At 40.1% G+C, this 23760-nt stretch overlaps 2 protein-coding genes across 5 annotated transcripts in view; both read left to right on the top strand.

Annotated features, from left to right (window-relative positions):
- Nucleotides 1-16188, top strand: part of golga1 (golgin A1) — a 46261-nt gene extending 30073 nt beyond the window's left edge. For all 4 annotated transcript variants that reach the window (XM_034692123.1, XM_034692121.1, XM_034692122.1 and 1 more), the window contains 5 exons: nt 8793-8951; nt 9066-9125; nt 9283-9507; nt 9644-9730; nt 12858-16188. In XM_034692123.1, coding sequence (XP_034548014.1) covers nt 8793-8951; nt 9066-9125; nt 9283-9507; nt 9644-9730; nt 12858-12941 — 615 coding nt within the window. In that variant the 3' untranslated portion in view covers nt 12942-16188. The remainder of the gene's footprint in view (nt 1-8792; nt 8952-9065; nt 9126-9282; nt 9508-9643; nt 9731-12857) is intronic.
- Nucleotides 16189-19272: 3084 nt separating this feature from the next.
- Nucleotides 19273-21761, top strand: rpl35 (ribosomal protein L35). The gene is made up of 4 exons (XM_034692920.1): nt 19273-19393; nt 19891-20027; nt 20881-20962; nt 21572-21761. Exons 1-4 carry the CDS (start codon nt 19391-19393, stop codon nt 21719-21721), a joined length of 372 nt encoding a protein of 123 aa, XP_034548811.1. The 5' UTR covers nt 19273-19390; the 3' UTR covers nt 21722-21761.
- The last annotated feature ends 1999 nt before the right edge of the window (nt 21762-23760 follow it).

Raw genomic sequence — 23760 nt, 5'->3', positions numbered from 1 at the left:
CTGGCCTCTAGGGGGCAGTAAACAAAACTATCTGTCATCTCTGCCTCACTTTTAACCCCTACATTACACATCACAAACATTATGGACTGAATTTAATAACTGAGGCTCTAATTGGCTTTTGAATGATCAATTTACATTTTAAATATTTTGGCTGCCGTCTAGTTTTTCTTAGAGAACAAAGTTATCTCTCTGGTATTAACAGGAAGCTGATCTTGTCCTACAGCCAAACAGACCTTAAACACAACGTACTTTGCAAATGTTCAGTAGACTCCTCAGAGTATCTTTAAAGTCAGCTGATGGCTGAACAAGGCCATGTTCAGGTTTCTGTGGCAGCATCCGTCATATTTTAACTGTGCTCCATTCTGTACCCTGTTATACTCTGAATGAAACCATGTTACACAAAAAGAACATCATCCTTTAACACAGGGGAGCCCAAACTTTTCAGCTGAGGACCCCAAAAATAACGGTGCCAGAGACTCAGGACCCATGATATTACTTGAGGTGGTTAAACGTTACTTACAGCCAGTGTTGTAGTCGAGTCCCCAAATCCTAGTTCGAGTCGAGTCCTCAGTCCTCTGTGTTCGAGTCCGAGTCCGAGTCACCAGAGAAAAATACGAGTCCGAGTCGAGTCGTCATGACTTGAGTCCGAGTCCAAGTCGAGTCCTCACCGATAATATTATATATTACAAGGAGGGCAGCCGTTTGAATCCAAACTATTGACTGTTAGACTGGCTGTGTGGGACCTTTTGGATGTGTAGGAAACACATTTATTTAATTAACATTAGTGTTGGAGCTATTTCCATCATTTTATGCCATAAATATAAATTATTCTAATATATTCATACTCATTTTACTTTATGTCATTTATATGTTGTTGTTTGTATTAAGGGCAATGTCATGTGCATTATCATTATTTTATTTTAGTAAACATTTTGATAGTTTGATTGTTTTCACCTGGATGGGCAGATAAGATAGGAGGGGCGGACACAGGGAGAGGTGAATGTTGTTGGGTTTTTTTTTTACCAGAAGACATTAGAGCATGAGGACGCTACAGACTGTTCAATGAGAATCTATCTTGTTTAAGTTTTTACTGGACATTTGAAATGTGTCTGATCCTGTATGATCCGCTCTCCCCCAGAGCTGTGGCTGGTTTGATTTCCAGTTTCGATTTTAGTAAATTGACGAGGTCTGACTGTCACTGCAGTGAGATTCTAATGAAATCCGGCCGGTGTGTCTGGAGATTAATTTATGAATGAAGCCACAGCGCTGTGTGACGTGCGTAAATGTGCTTCAGCTGCGCTTCAGTTGATGAGGGGACGCGCTCAGAGATTCTGCTGCACTGGGGTCACTGCCGGTGTCCAATAAACTAACAATAAATCAAACAACTTAATAACTTTGGTTTAGTTATTTTAGTCGCTAATATCACCGTTATACTAACACAGTAAAGTGATGAACGGTCTCAGTAACTTTAGCATCTCTCTCATTTTTCGGTTCATCCTGTACAGATGTCTGTTAAAGTTTGAGCTGGTCTCTTTCTTTGATGGGTCTCTTAAATCTCCAAAATGTCACTCTGCTCTCGCTGCATTTACTGTGAAATCTTTGAAAGAAAAATGAACGGCTGGTAGCGTCTTTCAATCCTGGCAGACGTCACGTGCACGTGCATGCAGGCGAACACTCATGCCAGCCCTCGCTCTGAACGGAATACATTTTATGAAACATACAAAATCTAACATGACCGTTAAAACAGTCTGTATCAATCTGTAAGCTGAGTCCTCCTCTCAATCATCCGGGTCATCCGAGTCATCAGTGCTCGAGTCCAAGTCCAAGTCACGAGTCCTGCAAAACGTGACTCGACGAGTCCTGGACTCGAGTACTACAACACTGCTTACAGCCATAGGCAAGCACTAATAGGCCAATCCAAAAACAGACATTAGAAACTGAAAGCCAAAATACCATCATTTTGTTTCATAGTTATTCAAAAAAGATTGAAAGCATAATGCGAGTAATCTCCATGTTTAGTCTGTAGCAGCGATAGGATTTACAGATTCTGATTTGCATACATTTTAAACAATATCTTTATTAATATTTTTATAAGAATGGATAAAATATACAATTTAAGATATACAAACAAAAGAAACAAAAAAGGCTTTTGAAAGAAACACTTTTTTCGATGGGATCTCTGAATCCCCCCATCAGTGCCTCACGACCCCCGCTTTGGGAACTAGTGCTTTAATGAAGATGAATAAAATCTAAAGGTTAAGACTGGGAACTCATGAATGAGCAGACTTTTTAAGCTGATTTATGTTCTGGCAATCAGTTGAGGCGCCCCCTGCTGGTCATTGCAAATGCAGATTTACTTTATTTCAACTGTCTTTTATTGGTTTTTTTGCATTAATTACAAATCTCACATGACATTCTTATGTGGCAATATCAGCACATCAGCTTACAAAATCTGGTCTAGAATGAAATGAAGTAAGGGGGGGAACGACTCACCCTTAACATAATACATAATACAAACAGTACAAACATCCCTTGTAAAAATAATACTAAAAAATAAATAAATAAATAAATAAATAGAAAAGATTGGTTCCACCACCAATACTATATACACACACATATAAATACATACATATATACATAAAGAAACATAAAGCCATGATGATGATGATAATAATAATAGACTGAAATACACATGTAGATCACAGATAAATAAATACATTAAAATTAAAAGGAAAAACTAAAACTAAAAAAACAAAAAACAAAACAAAACAAAACAAAAAAACACGAGAGAGAGAGGGGGAAGAGGGGGGGGGGGGCTTCACGAGGGCCTCAGTCTGCTACTTTTGCACCTGGTAAGTTGTTGAAATAGTCCAAAAAGGGCTTCCACGTTTCAGAGTACCTCCTAGCAGAACCCTGGCTACGGTACCGTAATTCTTCTAACTTTAAATGTGTCGCCACATCTCTGACCCACCGAGCGTGTGAAGGTGGAGCCCTGTCCTTCCACTTAAGGAGAATAAGTCGGCGGGCCAGAAGAGAGGCGAAGGCGAGAGAGCTTGATTGACAACCTGAAAGGGACATCCCTTCTGGAGCCACGCCAAATATAATAGTTACAGGGTTAGGTGTTAAGTTGCATGAGTACATAAGAGAGAGAGTCTCAAAAACGGAGGTCCAAAATGGGACAATAGATCGACAAGAAAAAAACATGTGAGAAAGGGTCGCAGGGGCATTATGACACCTCTGACAGGTGGGATCAGTACCAGGGAATAGCTTTGCAAGCCTACTTCTGCAGAGATGTAATCTGTGGAACACCTTAAACTGAAGCACACCGTGTCTCACACACAGGGAGGATTTATGTATTTTCTCAACAGCTAGCCGCCAGGTCTCATCAGACAATTTAATTTCCAATTCCTTCTCCCAGGCGTCCTTAAGATGGCTAAGGGAGGGGTTGCATATATCTTGGACCACATTGTATAACTTAGAGACACATCCCCTCCGATAGGGGTCGATGTTAAGACAATCTTCCAACCACCCCCTTAATGGGGCAGTCGGGAAGGAGGGGACATGTCTACGGGTAAAGTCTCGCACTTGCAGGTACCTAAAGTAATGTGTTCTTGGGATGCCATAGTCTCTAACTAGATTATCAAAAGATATGAATACCCCTTTCTGAAAAAGATCGGCCACGCTCTTCAGATCATTACGAGACCAGCGTTGAAAAGCAGAATCCAACAGGGCAGGCTTAAAAACTGGATTGCGGAGTATAGGAATCAACGGAATCATCTGTTTCAGCCCAAAGTGTACTCTGAACTGCGACCAGATCCTAAGGGAGCTGCTAACCACCGGGTTGGCTGAGTGATATTTTTTACTGAGTGGCAGGGGAGCACACATCAGGGAGGCCAGATCCAGTGGTAAACAAGAATTCGCCTCCATGCTGGACCAAATTGGTCCCGACCCCTCCCTAAAGTGAGACAACCAAAACACAAGCTTGTGAGTATTTACAGCCCAGTAGTAATGCAAGAAATTTGGGAGAGAGAGACCCCCTTCTGACTTAGATTTTTCTAAAAACGTCTTACGAAGGCGTGGGATTTTTTTGTCCCATATAAATGTAGAGACATGCTTGTCTAATTCTTTGAAGAAGGACTTAGGCAAAAATATAGGGATCTGCTGAAAGTAATACAGTAATCTCGGCAAGACAACCATTTTTACAGTATTTACTCTCCCCGCCAGAGATATGGGGAGGGACGCCCAGCGCCTGAGGTCCTCTTTAACCTTTTCTAGTGTTGGTAGAAAGTTTTCCTTGAACAGGTCCTTAAATTGTCGTGTAACGCGCACCCCTAAGTATGTGAACGAGTCCGTAACCACTTTAAAGGGGAAATCTGTATAGGAGAGCTCAGATGCACAGGGATTGATGGGAAACAGTAAGCTTTTGTTAAGATTAATTTTGTATCCAGATGCCGAGCTGAATGAGCTAATTGTATCAAGTGCAGTTGGAATTGATCTGAGAGGGTCCGCACAGAACAATAATAGGTCGTCTGCATATAGGGCCAGTTTATGCATGTGGCCCCCCCTCATAATACCGGCGATGTCAGTCCTGCCTCTAAGGGCGGCAGCCAGAGGTTCTATTGCCAAGTTGAACAGGAGGGGCGACAGGGGGCAGCCCTGACGTGTACCCCTCTGGAGGGGGAAGTACTGTGAAATAACATTATTAGTACGAACTGCTGCTTGTGGTGCCGAGTACAAAATCCTTATCCAGGATACGAAGCCTGGACTAAAGCCAAATCTTTCAAGCGTTTTAAACAAGTATTCAAATTCAATGCGATCGAATGCTTTGTGCGCATCAAGTGAGATAAGGACCTCTGCGGTGGGGCTAAAATCAGTATAGACTATGTTATAGAGACGCCTAAGATTACCAAAGGACTGCCTACCCTTCATAAACCCGGTCTGGTCAGGATGGATAATTTTATCTAAAACCGTCTCCAGACGTATCGCTAGGGCTTTAGAAAGTATTTTGTTGTCGCAGCAGACCAGGCTCACTGGCCTGTATGAATCGCACTTTGTCGGGTCCTTGTCCTTTTTGAGAAGGACTGAAATAACCGCTTGAGATAGGGTAGGGGGTAGTGTCCCCCGGCGGAAGGCCTCTGAGTATACCTCCTGAAGTACTGGGACTATTTTGCTAGAGAATTTTTTGTAGAATTCAATCGGCAGGCCGTCTGGCCCCGGGGCCTTCCCGCTTTGCATTGCCTTAATCGCACACTCTATTTCTCTGTTAGATATGTCCCCCTCCAGAGACGCAGCCTCTCCCGAGCCCAGTGTAGGGAGCTCCAGATTGTTGAGAAAGTTAGAAACAGAAGAACTATCGGCAACCTCCGAGGAGTACAGCGACTCATAGAAGTTCCTAAATTGATCGTTAATACACCCCTGGTCGGTCGTAGTTTCCCCAGTTGTTGTTGTGATTTCTGTTATAAGGCTGTCTGCTGCCGATCGTCTTAATTGGTGGGAGAGTAACTTACTGGCCCGTTCTCCATGTTCATAATGAGACTGCCTAGATTTGAGATACAGGTCCTCCACTGCAGATTTACTTTAATGTTAACAAAAACATTGTCCAGGTAAGACAGTGTTCAGTATTAGGGGAAAAAAATAACACAAATCAACTGATGAAGTCACCTTAATATTATATTCATTCTACTGACCACCTGTATTTTGCACACATTTAATGCTGGAGTTACATTCTATATAAATATACATTTTTTTCAATATATGTTTTTATTATTTTATCATTTTCAGAACAAAATAACCAAATTCAAGGCTCATTTGTGTAAAAACATATTTTCAGACAAAGATATGTACTGTCACCCTTTCCCCCAAGTACAGAAAAGAAACAATAATGAAGTAATTAAATTATAATAATAATAACAATAATAATAACAGCAATAATAACAGGCCTTTGACTCATAAATAATAATAATAATAATAATAATACATTTTATTTACAACCCCAATTCCAATGAAGTTGGGATGTTATTTTAAACATAAATAAAAACAGAATACAATGATTTGCAAATCATGTTCAACCTATATTTAGCTGAATACACTTCAAATATAAGATATTTAATGTTCAAACTGATAAACTTTATTGTTTTTAGCAAATAATCATTAACTTAGAATTTTATGGCTGCAACACGTTCCAAAGAAGCTGGGACAGGGTCATGTTTACCTCTGTGTTACATCACCTTTCCTTTTAACAACATTCAATAAACGTTTGGGAACTGAGGACACTAATTGTTGAAGCTTTGTAGGTGGAATTCTTTCCCATTCTTGCTTGATGTACAGCTTCAGCTGTTCAACAGTCCGAGGTCTCCGTTGTCGTATTTTACGCTTCATAATGCGCCACACATTTTCAATGGGAGACAGGTCTGGACTGCAGGCAGGCCAGTCTAGTACACGCACTCTTTTACTACGAAGCCACGCTGTTGTAACACGTGCAGAATGTGGTTTGGCATTGTCTTGCTGAAATAAGCAGGGGCGTCCATGAAAAAGACGTTGCTTGGATGGCAGCATATGTTTCCCCAAAACCTGTATGTACCTTTCAGCATTAATGGTGCCTTCACAGATGTGTAAGTTACCCATGCCATTGGCACTAACACAGCCCCACACCATCACAGATGCTGGCTTTTGAACTTTGCGTCCATAACAGTCCGGATGGTTCTTTTCCTCTTTGGCCCGAAGGACACGACGTCCACAATTTCCAAAAACAATTTGAAATGTGGACTCGTCAGACCACAGAACACTTTTCCACTTTGCATCAGTCCATCTTAGATGAGCTCAGGCCCAGAGAAGCCGGCGGCGTTTCTGGGTGTTGTTGATAAATGGCTTTTGCTTTGCATAGTAGAGTTTTAAGTTGCACTTACGGATGTAGCGCTGAACTGTATTTACTGACAGTGGTTTTCTGAAGTGTTCCTGAGCCCATGTGGTGATATCCTTTACACATTGATGTCGGTTTTTGATGCAGTGCCGCCTAAGGGATCGAAGGTCACGGCATGGTTTTCGGCCTTGCCGCTTACATGCAGTGATTTCTCCAGATTCTCTGAACCTTTTGATGATATTATGGACCGTAGATGATAAAATCCTTAAATTCCTTGCAATTGTACGTTGAGGAACATTGTCCTTAAACTGTTCGACTATTTTCTCACGCACTTGTTCACAAAGAGGTGAACCTCACCCCATCTTTGCTTGTGAATGACTGAGCAATTCAGGGAAGCTCCTTTTATACCCAATCATGGCACCCACCTGTTCCCAATTAGCCTGTTCACCTGTGGGATGTTCCAAACAGGTGTTTGATGAGCATTCCTCAACTTTCTCAGTCTTTTTTGCCACCTGTCCCAGCTTTTTTGGAACGTGTTGCAGCCATAAAATTCTAAGTTAATGATTATTTGCTAAAAACAATAAAGTTTATCAGTTTGAACATTAAATATCTTGTATTTGTAGTGTATTCAATTAAATATAGGTTGAACATGATTTGCAAATCATTGTATTCTGTTTTTATTTATGTTTAACACAACGTCCCAACTTCATTGGAATTGGGGTTGTAGAAGCGCCTTTGTAAACACTCAAGGTCACTTTACAGAGAGGTTAAAAACACAATAAATAAAAACAATGTGATAAAATAAAGAAAAACAAGCAGAGTTACATCAAGTTAAAATGAGGCAGTGAAGTCAGACAGGGAATGCAGTTTGAAACAGATGAGTTTTGAGTTTGGATTTGAACAGAGGTAGTGAGTCAGAGTTTCGGATGTCTGGTGGGAGTGAGTTCCAGAGTTGGGGAGCAGAGCGACTGAAAGCTCTGCTCCCCATGGTGCTGAGACGGGCAGGGGGCACAGAGAGGTGGAGGGAAGAGGAAGACCTGAGGGAGTGAGAGGGGGTGACAATGTGGAGGAGATCAGACAGAAAAGACATGAACACATAAGATTTGAATAAACAAAAGAAACAAACAAACAAAAAAGCAGAGAGAAAAGTAAAAGGGAGAAGTATTAGTACAAAAGTGATGTTGGATGCGTCTTCCCTTATGTAGATCTAGGCACCGTTTTCTTCCCCTCTGAAGGGTAGTGGCCTTTAAACAGTGTATGTTTGAGATCTGAAGGTAAAGAATCCAGGAGAGGTTTTCAGATCTGAGGGAATGAGCCAAGCGGCAAACGATGAAGCCAATGCGGAAGTGCTATAAACTGCAATACATCGAAAACCCGCTTGAGGCTGGCTGCAGAAACACCGGAAACTACATAGACATGAATGGTAAAAAAGACGATCTTTGCAGCATTAATAAACATGTTTGCAGCCTGGTTCAAAAAACGTCTTGGCCCTACAAAGATAATCGCTCTATCGGCACACACTGTACGGGGGGTGAATTTTTTTCTAACATGACGGTTCAGAAGATATTAAGATTACCAGTTTTTGCCCAAATAAGGACATGACTGACGTGACTCCCGGTCGGGAACACACAGCCATCGGCTAAGAGACTCACACTACGTCACACTCTGCCTAGTTGAGTTCCGCATTACCAATATGGCTGCTGCCGTCGATTTGCTTCAAAGCAGCTCTCAGGAACAGATGGGTGACGTCACGGATACTACGTCCATATTTTATACAGTCTATGGAATGAGCCGACTTTCTATAGATTCATTCTCTTCATGTGTGCCACCATCAGTCAGCTGTGATCTTGTTTGAATGATGTTTCTATAAATAAAGAAATGTGACGTTTTATTTTGAAATGAGTGCTCACATGTTTGGATGTTTGTCGCCCAGATCTCATACCTGGAGGTGGAAGTGGAAACTCTCACGGAGCAGCTCAACACGCCTGTGGTGTGTGAGGAGGATCAGAACGGCAGCGTGACGGTGGACGATCTGGACCACCTTCAGAAAGTCAACAGAGAGCTGGAGCAGCAGCTGAGTGACAAGAACAGGGTCAGTGATCTTTGAACTCTCTCTCTCTTTTTCCACATCAGCCCCAAACAGAGACACCGTGATGATGCACCGGTCTTCAAACATGAATAAAACTCTCCTGTTGATTCGTTTCAGATCATCAAGCAGCTCCAGCAGAGACTTGCAGAGCTGAAGAGGACCCTGCAGAAGGAGCTGGTGAGACTCAGTGACACTTCTTACTGCCAGGCATAAATGAAATAAAGACGCTTCACACACGATGAGAGAATAGGATTTTTAAAAATCACCACACACAGCTCTCCTCTGGTCATTACAGACTGCTGCTGGTACTACTTGTATTCTGTGTTCTCTGTAGAAACTGAAGCCTGAGCCAGAAACGGAGGGGAGGGAGAAGTTACCAGAAAGCAAAGCAGAAAAACAAGAAAGGCTTTATCTAGACCCACCACCAGCATCGTCCCCGAGCCCCCCGACCTCCAACACCACAGTGACCAACACATCAGACCTCAACGACTCACGGGAAATCAACTTTGAGTATCTCAAACACGTGGTGCTCAAGTTTATGTCCTCCAGGGAGGCCGAGGTGAGTCCTGGATTCTTGTTTTGGATGTTGACCGGAGAACTCTTGTATGCAGCTCTCTTGTTCTGCCTTGTATTCATCGACTGAATGACCTCCTGGCTCTGTTACAAATCTGAATTTATGTGTCTCGCACGGTCAGGCGTTCCAGCTGATCCGAGCTGTTTCTGTGCTGCTAAACTTCACTCGTGAGGAAGAGGACATGTTGAAACAAACTCTGGAGTACAAGGTTGGTGTTTCACTGAAGCTTCAAACTATTTATTTTAAAATCCACCAGGAGTTAGTCCTTCTTTTTGTTTTCTTTGAAACAAGGTTCATTTCTTCTGCAGTCTTTTTTAAGGATTCAATGTTATTTATTGTCTTACCAATACAAGCTGTCGCATGATATGGGACCAACTTTTGTTTCTCAGGTCCTGTATAAAGTCACAAAGAACACACAATTAAAGGAAGACATAATTATAATAAATATACAAATATAAATACAAATATAAATATTGTGCATGGACTGATTGAGTTATTTATGTCATTGTGCAATTGAATGTGCAAATGTACAATGTGCAAGTTTTTGAGGTAGTCCGTTTTATTGTACTGTTCCTGTCAGAGTCTGTGTGGCTCAGAAAGGCCGAGACTACAGAGTCTTTTCTTTGTATGATCTTTTTTAGAACTAAATACAATTTGATAAACATGTGTGCACAAGGTAGTTGTAGCAGCTGGAGTCTGGCACGTCCACAGCAGCAGAGATCCAGAGGAACCTACGAGACAAGGGAGCTCACGGACTCCAGAAAGGACTAAGAAAAGAGAAAAGAGAGGGAGACCAGAAGGATGAAAAAGAGGAGAATAAATGATGAAAGAATGACAGAAGGAAAGGACGGGATAAGAGGAGAAGGAGACATAAAGGATGAATAAACATGGAAAGAACAATGAAAGAAAGAAAGAAAGAAAGAAAGAAAGAAAGGAAGGAAGAATGAAAAAAGAAAGAAGGAATGAAAGGAAAAAGGAATGAAAGAAAGAAAGAAAGAAAGAAAGGAATAAAGTGAAGAAGGAATAAAAGAGTGAAAGAAAGAAGGAAAGTAAGAAGGAATAAAAAAGAAAATAGAGAAAGAAGTAAAGAAAGCAAGAAAGAAAAGAAAATTACAGAAAGTAAGAACGGAATGAAAGAAAGAAAAGAATGAAAAAAAGAAGGATTTAAAGGAATAAAAGAGAGAAAGAAAGAAAGGAAAGAAAGGAAAAAGGAATGAGAGAGAGAGAAAGAAAGAAGTAAAGAAAGCAACAAAGAAAAAAAAGGACAGAATGAGAGGAAAGAAGAATAGAAAGGATGAAAGGAATCTAAAGCAGAGATCCAGAGGAACCTACAAGACAAGGGAGCTCAGGGACTCCAAAAAGGTCTATGGTTAGTAACTTTAATGGGACAGGAAGAGTTAAAGTAAGAGGCAGGCAGAGAGAGGAGAGAGAGAGAAAGACAGGATCCCAGTGTGTCAGACTACAGAGTCTTTTCTTTGTATGATCTTTTTTAGAACTAAATACAATTTGATAAACATGTGTGCACATGGCATTCTGGAGTGAGACTACAAACAGAGTGAAACATATATTAATGAGGTTTTAGCAGATTCACAGTTCTAGACCAGCAAAGAGTTGGAGCCGCTCTGGAACCGGTTGACTCACAGTCGAAACACAAAAAAAACGGTTCTCAATTGAGCGCCGACTCCGAACCAGCCCTGAAAATGCCTCGGTCAAAAAGGGGTACCTAAGAACCAGGGGTTTGAAAGGAGGGGGCCTTTTTGGGGTGTTTTCGCCCCTGCATCTCACACAGCCTGAGTACGCCACTGCTTCTATTCATTACAACAGTTAACTCAAGACACTTTAGAGAAAGTTTAAACTGTACTCTTTATTATTTTATGAATCCACCATGAGTTAAATGCTTGGCAAAAAAAAAGACATCACAGCAGAGACCTTGAGCTGAACGGCTGAGAGAGAGGATAGAGATATGCAGGAAGAGAGAAAAGGAGAGAGACAAACAGAGAAACAACAGCAAGATACACAAAGACATGATACCAGAAAGAAGGGCAACAATATGTAACATTAGAAATAATAATAATGAAAGAAGAGGATGTATAATTGTAACACCTCAAGTCCCTCGATTAACAGCTTTAATACTGATAATATGGGGAAGATTGAAACAGATCGACATGAACTGTTATTATGATGATGAATCAAGTCAAACTGAGTTAAAGTTCAATCAAACAATCTGTATTGCTATAGCACCAAATCCCAACAAATGTTATCCTTACACTCTTTCCAAACAGAGCAGGTCTAGACTGTTCTCTATGTTCTATTATTAACAAAGACCCAACATCAAGACAGGATCAGATCCAGTCCCATCTTACAGACAGGACTCAGTCTGATCTCATCTTAATCCACCATGAGCAGAGCACTTTGCAGCATTTAGCAAGTTACAGTGGCAAGGACAAACTTCCTTTAACAGGCAGAAACCTCCAGCAGGACCAGACTCATGTTAGACACACATCTGCTGAGACCTACCGTGTTGGAGAGAGGGATAGAGGGAGATGAAGAGAGAGAGAGATGATAGTGGTGAGACGGATAGTAGTAGTTGTAGCAGCTGGAGTCTGGCACGTCTACAGCAGCAGAGATACAGAGGAACCTACGGGACAAGGGAGCTCAGGGACTCCAGAAAGGTCTATGGTTAGTAACTTTAATGGGACAGGGAGAGTTAAAGTGAGAGACAGGCAGAGAGAGGAGAGAGAGGGAAAGACAGGATCCCAGTGTGTCAGTCTAAGCCTATAGCAGCATAACTAAGACCTGGTCCAAGCCTGATCCAGCTCCAACTATAAGCTTTATCAAAAAGGAAAGTTTGAAGCCTACTCTTAAAAGTAGAGAGGGTGTCTGCCTCCTGGACCCTGACTGGTAGATGATTCCAAAGGAGAGGTGCCTGAAGGCTCAACCTCCCATACTACTTTTAGAGACTTTAGGTACGATGAGCAGGCCTGCATGTTGGGAGTGTTCACAGCAGCAGAGATCCAGAGGAACCTACGAGACAAAGGAGCTCAGGGACTCCAGAAAGGTCTATGGTTAGTAACTTTAATGGGACAGGTAGAGTTAAGTAAGAGACAGGGATAGTGATAGAGTCAGAACACTTGGGAGACCCTACCAGCAGCATTTAGCAAGTTACAGTGGCAAGGACAAACTTCCTTTAACAGGCAGAAACCTCCAGCAGGACCAGACTCATGTTAGACAAACATCTGCTGAGACCAAAGTTGTAGCAGTTGGAGTCCAGCTGGTCCCCATGTTTATGTCTTTGATTTTTATCCTGGCCTAACATTTGGTTTTTAATCTTTTAGATGTCCTGGTTTGGATCCAAACCTTCACCAAAGGGTACCATCCGGCCCTCAGTCTCAGGTGCTTCCTCCAACTGGATGAGCTGATGAGCGGCAGAGAGAGCTGAAGTGATGGAGAGAAAGGAACTAGAGGACCACCTCCAGGGATCCTGGGGTCCTTCCTCTGTGGCTCCCATTACTGAGCAGGACTCTAGCTTTAAACTCGAACAGACCTCCTCAGTTTACTCGGACTCTGCGTGGGAGGGTTTTTTTTTTCAGAGAAGGGCTGCACATTATGGGATGTAGGGACAAAGGCCTATTTATATCAGTCCAGGGTTTTAAATTGAAACTGTTCCCCCTTTGATAGTTAAGGTAGATGGACACTGTTCAGTTTGGGGTTGTGTCTCAAGCATCATTCTTCTCCCTGGACCAGAGACACACTTGATGTCCTCTCGTCTGCGTCAGGAAACATCTGAAAGAAACGACACACTGACTCAGCATTAAAAAAGGAACCGCCTCATCTCTGCTCCCAATCAGTCACAAACATTTCTGTTCAAACCACATGTGACTTGGTCTGACGGTCTTCACTGGACACATGTTAGCTTTGTTTATCTTTGATTATAACGCACAGAGGGCTTTTTAATGACTACTACAGGATGCAAACGCTGAATTAGCGTCAGTATCAGTGACATTTAGGATCATAAATATCACACAGATGTGTTTACAGATCAAATTTGATTCACAGATTTTAAAGCCCTTAAAATTTGTCCCTGAAATGTTTCACTTTCTTCATTCAAAGAGAGTATATGCACGCTTGGTCAAAGAAATGCAATCAAGTAAGACCGCTTTATCGAGCTCCTCTAAAACAGCACTTCCACCAGATCTGTCTCCAATCCGCTGCGGTCCGGCTTCGTGCTCAGTCGTCCGTCAACACCCACCGGTTGTGTTTTTGGAAAGCAGGATGGAGCAGGACCGGCGGACAGCTGGAGTCATGTGACCGAGGTTTCCCCGTGGTAATCACTGAATCAAGGATTCTCCTCCTCCTCCTCTCCTCATCCATGTTGTCTTTCTGGTCCTCTGAAAACCTCTGACCTGTTGACTCCAGGCCTGGCTCCGCTCATCATGACTTTGGTTTGTTGTTGTAGTTAAGTGAAATACGATCTGGTGATAACACAGAGTGTTTTATTCTGAAAATTAACCGGATGTTTTCATTTTGTTTTGGTGAAACCTGACTTCCTGTCCCGCTCCATCTGCTCTGTTGAGATTGAAGCGTCGTGCTCCGGCATCCGGCACAAATAGAAGTCTTGTGTATCTGATCCGCAGGGCTCTGACCTGCTGGATCAGAGACACAGCCGGAACGCAATGGAGTGGATCCAGTGGAAGTTAACACATTGACTAGAATAGAAACCTATCAGATCAGGTTCTGTGACAGATCGGAGTCGGATCCGGTAGAATTTGGCCGTCAGACTGCCGGGGGAACTGACACACTGGGATCCTGTCTCACCTCTTTACCCCCCATCACTTATTATAACTCTTCCTGTCCTGTTAAAGTTACCAAACATGGACCTTTCTGTAGTCCCTGAGCTCCCTTGTCTCGTAGGATCATTAAGAGGACTTGACTGCGTCGTGATCCGGCAAAAATAGAATTCTTGCGTATCTGATCCGGATCAGAGACACAGCCGGAAAGCAACAGAGCGGATCCAGTGGAAGTTAACAGATTGACTAGAATAGAAGCCTATCAGATCCGGTGCCGCGACGGATCGGAGACAGATCTGGTGGAATTTGGCCGTAACAATCACTTCCTGTCTAGCAGCAAACCTCAAACACCAGAATGTTCTTCCTAATGAGAGCGCTGACATTTCACCACAGAGTCTGACGTGTTCAAACTGAAATCAACTACAAACTGAGACGGTTATCTCATGCTCTCATTTCTCTTCAGTTGCATATCCTCCAAATCTCTTCACATATCTCTGAAAACATCATAATCTAATGATCTACTAAGCTGTTAGTAAACAAGATCTCAAACATGGTTAGTAAGAAATCGGGACCACGATAGAAATGAACATGTCAGCGCTCTCCGGTGGACAAATCATGGAAGTGTGACGGTGTTTTGGAAATGCACAAAGAAAACCACACTTCCTTGTTGTCTGCATCCTTGGATCTCACTCTGGCTCAGCACATTTAGGAAATCCTGTCATCTCGGCCATTTGACTGTTAACATCACCTTGAATCGAGCCTCACAGCAGTCCTCACTTCTTGTAAACCACGGCTCTAAAACAAACTACCTGTGATGTAAACAGCTGGATAATCACACCGTGTTGCGGGATCATGTTGAAGAAGAGATGGTGCTGCCTCAGAGGCTCATTTCAGGGTTCAACAAATAGTGTCTTCTCTCTTTGCTGCTACATGAGGACCATCAAAGCTAACACAGGTTCACTTCCTTTAATGCCCATATTGATAATCTAGGCTGTACCTGTCCACCTGGATTACAGCAACATCAACGTGAAGAGATAATGATGACCTGAGGACGTGCTCTACCTTTACCTGCCTTTGCTAATGTAAATGAAAGTACATTCCACATGTCTATTTATACATAGAAGTCTGTACATACTGTATGCTTTGAGAACTTTATAAATCTGTGGATGTAAATGGTTTGATGTGACCAGTTTGCAGTATTTATCATCAACGTCATGGACCAGATCCCATATGCTTCCTTGCGTCTGTGTTCCCCGTCATGTGTCCCGCTGTCCTCCCGCCCCTTCAGTGTGACAACGGTCACAACAAACACCTTGAAGTTCATTGAAACACCAGAAGAAGCCCAGGAGTTCGGCCTCCTGCCGTCAAACTGCAACTTTGAATTTCTAAAACAATTTGGTCTGTTTTTTTTATACATACTGTATAATTTTTATTATTTCTAGGGAACGCAGGAATCCAGCAATATGCACATAATGGGAAGCATATATGCCGTCTGCATTACACGATCACTCACAGAAAAGAAAACTGTCTGAAAGGTGTGATCGTTGTCTTTCTTTCATTTGTATCTTCATCTCCTGGTTACATCATTTATAAATCAGGATGCAGAAGTCCATCTGTGACTGCAGAGCTCTTCACGTCACTGATGACAGGTAGCAGACTGATGAAGTTATACCGGGACTCCTCTGGGTGATCTACTGTCTCTGTGAGAAACAAAACATGAATAATGAATGCACTTTTCAACCTGCTTGATTCTGCTGACACACCTCTGTACAATCACAACAGATCTTTTCCTTTGCTTGTGTTAATTTAACAGTTGCTGCAAATACAAATGTTTCATTGTTCCTCATTTATTAATAATAAATCTAAAATTATCAAATCACGTCGAACGTCTCCTCATCTTTGAATTCTGGTGTTGCAAAAACCTGTCCGTCCATTCTGATTTCTATTTCACAAATACTAATGTTAAAAATGTCACATTTTATTATTCTAGTGTGGCATGTTTCAGAGTGTTACTTTCTTGAAAAGAGTGGCTGAAAATATCAGGTGCAAAATGTTCAGAATTTAATATGCACATGCATTTTATATTGTTTTATCTTTGTTCTGTTTGTTCTCATTGAATAGACATTTAAAAATGATGAGAACTATATACTGTACATCAAAATTCTGTTGCACTTCCTTAGCAGAAGTCAAGTAGAAGAAGATAAAATCTTGAAGTAAGAATATCAGTATATCACAAACACACGTTCAAAATATGAATACTGTAAGCATGACCAGATGGCGTGACCAGAGGGGTGACCAGGGGTCGCACTGGCTGTAATCTGATAAACCACCCCAAAATCCTATTTTGATAACTATGATTGGCTCTTTGCCTTATCAGAGGTAAGACATCTGTTACATAAAATCAAATATTTGGGATGCTAACATGCTGGCAGTATCTCAATGTAGCATATTCTATTTTGCTCCTGCCTTCAATTGTGACTTTGGACAAAGGTCTTCTTTTTGAGCTCTCAAGTATTTAAATAAAGAAGATTTATGGGTAACACTTTATATTAACTACACACTTTTAAGCATTAATTAAGCATTAATTAATGCTTAACTCATCATCTGTAAAGCATTGTTCATACATTAATACTCATTTATATATCATGTACAAACACAGTTATAAATGTATTATTATTCATGAATATGACTCTCTATAATGTGTTAACTAACTCTTTGTTCATACTTTATAAATGATGGATTCACCAAATACAAATGAGCTATTATGGTCATTATAAACCAGTTATAAACACATTTACAGGTTATGATTCTAACATTTAGTAAGGGTTAGTGAACACCTTATTACATAACAAATTATGATTAATCAAGGTAGTCACAAAGGACTTATAAGCTGCTTGTTCATGGTTTTGTGAGCTGATCAAAAGTGAGGACTTTTTATCCTTTACAAAGCATTCATTAATGCAGCACCAGCAGCACCTTAAAACACAGAATCCAAGTCATTGTTCAGTTTTGCAGCTGCATTTTAACTTGTGTTTACAAATGGTTTCATACAGCCAGTTTAAATGTTACTGTGTCTTTTTATATATTTGATATGTCATATTTTATTTGAGTTTTTCCACTGTGAGCACTTTAAGTTTGAGAGATTTTCTTTTTCAGTTGCAGAGTATTTTAAGTTCATATGAAGAGTTATTTTGATAAATGCGGTTTTATACAGAGGTTGTTTCCTTTTAATAAACACAAGTTTAAGTCCATGTGTTGTGTCTGTTTCCTTATCCTATTGAATCAATATCTGTGACTTCTGTGTTTTAAGGTGCTGCTGATCTTAAATCTCATTAATGAATGCTTTGAAAGCATAAAAAGTCCTCACTTTAAATCAGCTCACAAAACCATGAACAAGCAGCTTATAAGTCCTTTGTGTCTACTTTAATTAATCATAATTTGCTATGTAATAAGGTGTTCACTAACCCTTACTAAATGTTAGACCATAACCTGTAAATGTGTTTATAACTGGTTTATAATGACCATAAAAGCTCATTTGTAATTGGTGAATCCATAATTTATAAAGTATGAACAAAGAGTTAGTTAACACATCATAGAGAGTCATATTCATGAATAATAAAACATTTATAACTGTGTTTGTACATGATATATAAATGAGTATTAATTTATGAACAATGCTTTACAGATGATGAGTTAAGTATTAATTAATGCTTAATTAATGCTTAACTAATGCTTAAAAGTGTGTAGTTAATATAAAGTGTTACCGATTTATGTTTTGTACTTTGCTGTGTTACAGAGAGGTTAAGTGCTTTTAGTTTTTGATAGTGCAAACATGCAACTTGATAGATAGATAGATAGATAGATAGATAGATAGATAGATAGATAGATAGATAGATAGATAGATAGATAGATAGATAGATAGATAGATAGATAGATAGTCACTATTAGGTCTTCAAGTGCAATTTCTTTGAGTACAGTCACAGCCAGGTTTGTTTATTTTTTGTTCAGTTTTGAACACATTCTTTGTAATTTTTTTGACTTTGATACCGACAATGTTGAGAACTGACATATTGAAACTCTCAAGAATTTAGTTTTGTTAGTTTTTCTTGTAAACAACAAACAAACAAAATCAGCATTTTTATTTGTTTGTGTCTGCCTAATACTTGAAACACAAACAAGATTTTTCCACAAATATTTCATGACAATATTTGAGACTGTGTACAATTTTAAGGGTGTCCAAAAACTTTTTTTCACCACTGTAGATAGATAGATAGTCTTTATTGATCACTATTGGGGGTATTTTTTTTGTTTCAGCAGCTTACAACAGGGGACAGGAGAATACAACAATATGCTTACATCATTAAAAAAATAAAAACTAACCTAATCTAAAATAATAATAATAATAATAATAATAATAATAATGAGGATAATAATAACAATAACAATAACAATAACAACAACAATAATAATACATTTGTAATAATAATAATGATAATAATAATAATAATAATAATAATAATAATAATAATAATAAAAGTAATAGTAATAATGATAAGATGAATATGAAATTAAATAAAATAAAATATTGGGCCATCCCAATCAAAAAGCTGGACAAGCTCATCCAATCCAATCCAATCCACTTTATTTATACAGCACATTTAATAAAACAAAGTGCTGCACAGTGAGGTAAAATAAGTTCAAACATACAAAACATAAAACACTGTCAGAAAATAAAATAGAATAGAATAAAAGAATCATAATAAAACAAAAAACAGACACAAATGTGCAAACACAGAATCAATGTAGACATACGCATAGGTTAGTGATAATAAAATAGTGATATCATACTTGTATAACATTTTATATGGAAAAACAATGTTGGAACTATTTAAATAAAATAAAAAAATATTTTGTAAATATAAAAGTTATTTTTTTAATCTCTCCAATGATTTGTCCACTGATGGCGCTGTCTCCACGTTGTGTAAATGAATCCAAAACCACCGAGGAAGAAACTCGCCGGAAGCTACTTTTAGTGAACACGCGGTGCGTCCGGCCTTTCCAACAGGGCAGCGAGAGGGAACATGGTGAGGAGCCGAGACTCAGGCTTTAAATACGTTATTTGAGGTGTTAAGCTTACCTTAACCCATCTCAGTCAGAGTATATGAGTGTATAAGGCTCTTATACAGTTATTCCTGTACGCGTTGATGAGAAGGCTGCTCTAATAATGGATTAAAATAATGTATTTGTGATCGATGGTAGCGTCTGACGGCGCTAAGCTACCATGCTAGCTGTAGTGAAATGACAACATGGCCGGCGATACACGGCCTGCTAGCTAGCTTTCAGCTGCTGTACTAAAACTGCAGCCAGCTTATTTATATTTAACTGGTATTCATAGAGATTTTAATATAAGTATTGTTAGAGTTATGACGCGTAAAGGTATAATGTGACAGTATACCTGATTAGCAGAAGTGTTAGCTCGGCTAGCGCATGTGGAGGCAGCTCTCTCACGTTGAGGGGTGGATGGTCGATACAAACGTGGTGCTGTCAGTCTCTAATAACTGTTCATCTTGTCCTGGTCCAGGCCAAGATCAAGGCACGAGATCTTCGGGGTAAGAAGAAGGAGGAACTGCTGAAGCAGCTGGATGATCTGAAAAACGAGCTGTCCCAGCTCCGTGTGGCTAAGGTGACCGGAGGAGCTGCCTCCAAGCTCTCCAAGATGTACGTACTCTCTATTTCCTTATTTCCCTCCTATAGTTAAACGTGTTATATTCAAACAAGTTAAGAAATAATTCAGGTTGATGGGTAAAAGCTTGGGCCTGCATGATATATCCTATTTTATACTGTCAACATGTACCTGGGGCTCTGATATGTCTTCTACTTTGACATGAGATGCTTCTCTCTGAGTACACACACACACAGACATGTGCCAGTTTGGGACTAGGTGCTCTTGTCGAAGATGATACCTGTGAGCTGATGATCTGCTGAAGCATTCACATTGCTTACCAAAAGACTGAGACAAGAGTTACCTGAATGTTCCCACTGTCATATACCTGTAACTCTGAATTTATGGCTCATACTTTGATGCAAGATGTGAGAAAGTAGGGGTCTTCAATGATCGGTCAGTTGTTGTTAAAACTGATCTCTGACCCTTTTTGATGGCAGGTAAAATTTGGCAGAGGTCCAAATCTAAAATACAAGAAACTAGTTTTACCTTTTTTTTTTGGTCCAATCTGTCTAAAGCAACCATTTACACTTTTAGTAGGTGTTATCAACCCTTGTAGCTAATGGGATCGTTGGATCCAGACTTAACACTCCCACTAGCGCCTTTCACCAAGCATTTAAGCCACAGAGCTGGAGCAGAGTCCCACCGTCACTATGATTTGGTTCTAATTCATTGAACTCTGCGACAGGGTTATATTGGTTTGATGAAGCAGGAAGGCACGACTTGTAAACACAGTATGCATGTATCTTTGGTTTAAATGGACTGACAGATCGTAGCAGACTTTATGAGCTTATTGACGCGTGCACGGCTATATGTCTCGTTTTTGACTCTGCCTTTTCTTCCTCGCAGTCGTGTTGTCCGAAAATCCATCGCCAGAGTCCTGACTGTAATCAACCAGACACAGAAGGAGAATCTGAGGAAGTTCTACAAGGTAAGAGAAAGAAGTTACCAAAGCTTCTCCCTGAGTACACACACACACGTACACACGCACACATGCCTGTTTGGGACTAGGTGCTCTTGTCAAAGATGATACCTGTGAGCTGATGATCTGCTGAAGCTTTCACATTGCTTACCAAAAGACTGAGACAAAAGTCACCCGAACGTTCCCAACAATCCAGGATTATGTTACCAGGGCTGCAAGATTATAAGTAAACTCGTTAAACTTCATGTTTAAACAATTTTTTATATTTCTATCACTATGTCTTAAAGACAATCAGTGATGATACCCTTTTTTAAAATGCAACTTAAGTCAGCAGGATGTCTAAAAGCCTGTACGTTGATCACCTGAAGTCAAAGTGATGTCCTGTACTGGTTAATTGCGGTCTGTGTAACATAATGAACATGGTATTATCACCATCTCTTGCATGTTTCTGTGCTGGACTCATTAAACAAGGTATATTACTGCATAATTAGTATGACAGTATTGAAAAGTAAGAAGTACGAATCATGTTTCAAATAGTTTCTTCTTCTTTAGTAAGTGATCAGTTCTTCTGATTAGTATTTTTGAAGCTCTACTCAAAGTTGATTTCCTATCTTTCAGGGTAAGAAGTACAAGCCCCTGGATCTGAGACCCAAGAAGACCAGAGCTCTGCGTCGTCGGCTCAACAAACATGAAGAGGGTCTGCGCACCAAGAAACAGCAGAGGAAAGACCTCCTCTACTCCATCCGCAAATTTGCTGTCAAAGCTTAGAGGCTTTTTCTATCGGTAAAATAAAATCTGTAAAACACCAGAGACGTGTCTGTGAGTGTTTCTTCTGACTTCATTACACTCAGAGGTGAACATGTGGGATTTAGAAAACAAACATGTTTACTTCTGTAGAGGGTTCTCCAGACACATGCTGTCCTGACTGTGAAAGGACATGTTTTTGAACTATGAACAATACTTTATGAATTATTACAGTATGCATACAATAGGGACCTATATCGGTGTGTCTTGAACTTTTATCCTCTTGCCCTCACATTTATCAGTGATAACATTAACCTTACTGTATAACATGCTTAGCGGGATACAAATCAAAGTGTGACAAATTGAAAAACAGTCCAGTTGAAGAGCAACAGCAGGTGACGCACATTTAAAAGAAGTATTGAGGTGCATGTGACAGGTGCTGACTTTCCTGTAAGTGAAGGATTTACAGAAATCTTTCTTCAGGTTTATCAGTCACCTTGTTACATTTAATCTGGCCCTGTGTCTGTGTATCTGCTGCACTCTGCTGGTTTCCTGTTAAACTCTCATTGGTTACTGCTCAAACAGTCTGCAGTGTGGTTTGAATAGTTTTTTTTAACATATGAGACAAGAAGAAGTGAACTAGTGTTTTTACAGTGTGCTGTGCAGTTTGTTTTACAAACTGGAGTTCAGTTAGTTTCATGTAGCCTGTGCTGAGGTCAAATGACTAAAAACAGAGCCAATGTGTCTGAGACAGACGAAGCCTCCTGAAGGAATTATAAATGATATCCAAAGCACCACTCCCTGTTTAATACAAGTATTATTATAGTTTTATTTGACCTAATTAATGTTATATCACAGCTATACAGAACTGTGCAATATATTACAGTGTACAAGTACAGTCTCTAACAGAATTGAGTTGTTTATATCTTTACAGGATTGACAGAACAAACAGTAACAGAACAACTATCACCTATCTGTGTAGTCAGTTTGCAGTACCTTTCCTCTGGTCCTTTATTATCCAGTTTAATTGTGCTTTCATTCATCTCTGCTCACTGTGATCTGATCATAAAGGATCTGATATCATTTTATTATTTCGCGCCTGACCGCTGACACTTCATGGATGGATGCATCTGAAGAGGAGGAAGGGAACACCTGCCTCAGAATTGATGTTCTTTTGATGATTTGGTAATCATTTTACCTTTAATAAGATAAAGAATTGAAAACAAGCGGTAAACTGTCAGAAGGCCATTTTTAAAATATTTTTTTCTGACCCCCCCTCCCTACGTTGCTTTCAGGGTTAGCGGTCTAAAGCTGACCAACTACATGGACCGGTCCGTTTTGAATTCACCAACTTGCTGACCGTTGATTGATAGAACGCTAACTGACTTGTCCAAGTCTGCCATTACAACAGAAGATGGCTTTTAAAGTTATTTTTAATGAGAACTTCAGAAAAACAACAGAAAATAACTTTAAACTAACTTTTACTTTGTAAGTTAACCACTTTTGATGACAGAGACTTCGACTGAAGCGATGTGAGTCATGGAAACAATCAAGCTAGTTATGTTAAGTCAAACAGTATGTGATATGCTGCTTGAGAAATGACTACATAACTTTCTACATTATCACCACATGGTCTGTGAATCTTTTACAAGAGGTAATATAAACCTTTTAAAGGTTTAATCTTCATACGTATCACGACCTGCACACAACTTTACATATTTGTGTTCTTTTTTATTTGACAGATGGAGAAAATGGAACCTGACAGATTTCAGGACACCGGATACTAAATTAGGGGTTGCTGAGTCACATCTGCACGGGCCCCACAAGATGGCGCCAGTGAGTCAAAGCCGTCAATTTGACGCTATTTTATACAGTCTATGATTTGACGCAGAAGTATAAATCAGGCTTAAGGTGATGTGAACAGCTTTTAGTGCATTAGAAACGGGATAAAGAAGTGTTCATCAAACTGACATCAGGTCAGCTCAGCAAGAGGTCAATACCAGCAGATAAATAAAGTAGATCAATTTTATATCTGCTTTGTAGATTACAACGATTTGTTTCAA

This window comes from Notolabrus celidotus, chromosome 9 (genome assembly GCF_009762535.1).
Source record: "Notolabrus celidotus isolate fNotCel1 chromosome 9, fNotCel1.pri, whole genome shotgun sequence".
NCBI classification, from domain to species: domain Eukaryota; kingdom Metazoa; phylum Chordata; class Actinopteri; order Labriformes; family Labridae; genus Notolabrus; species Notolabrus celidotus.
The sequence above is the reverse complement of the archived record's forward strand: the minus strand, read 5'-3'. Positions and strand labels throughout refer to the sequence as shown.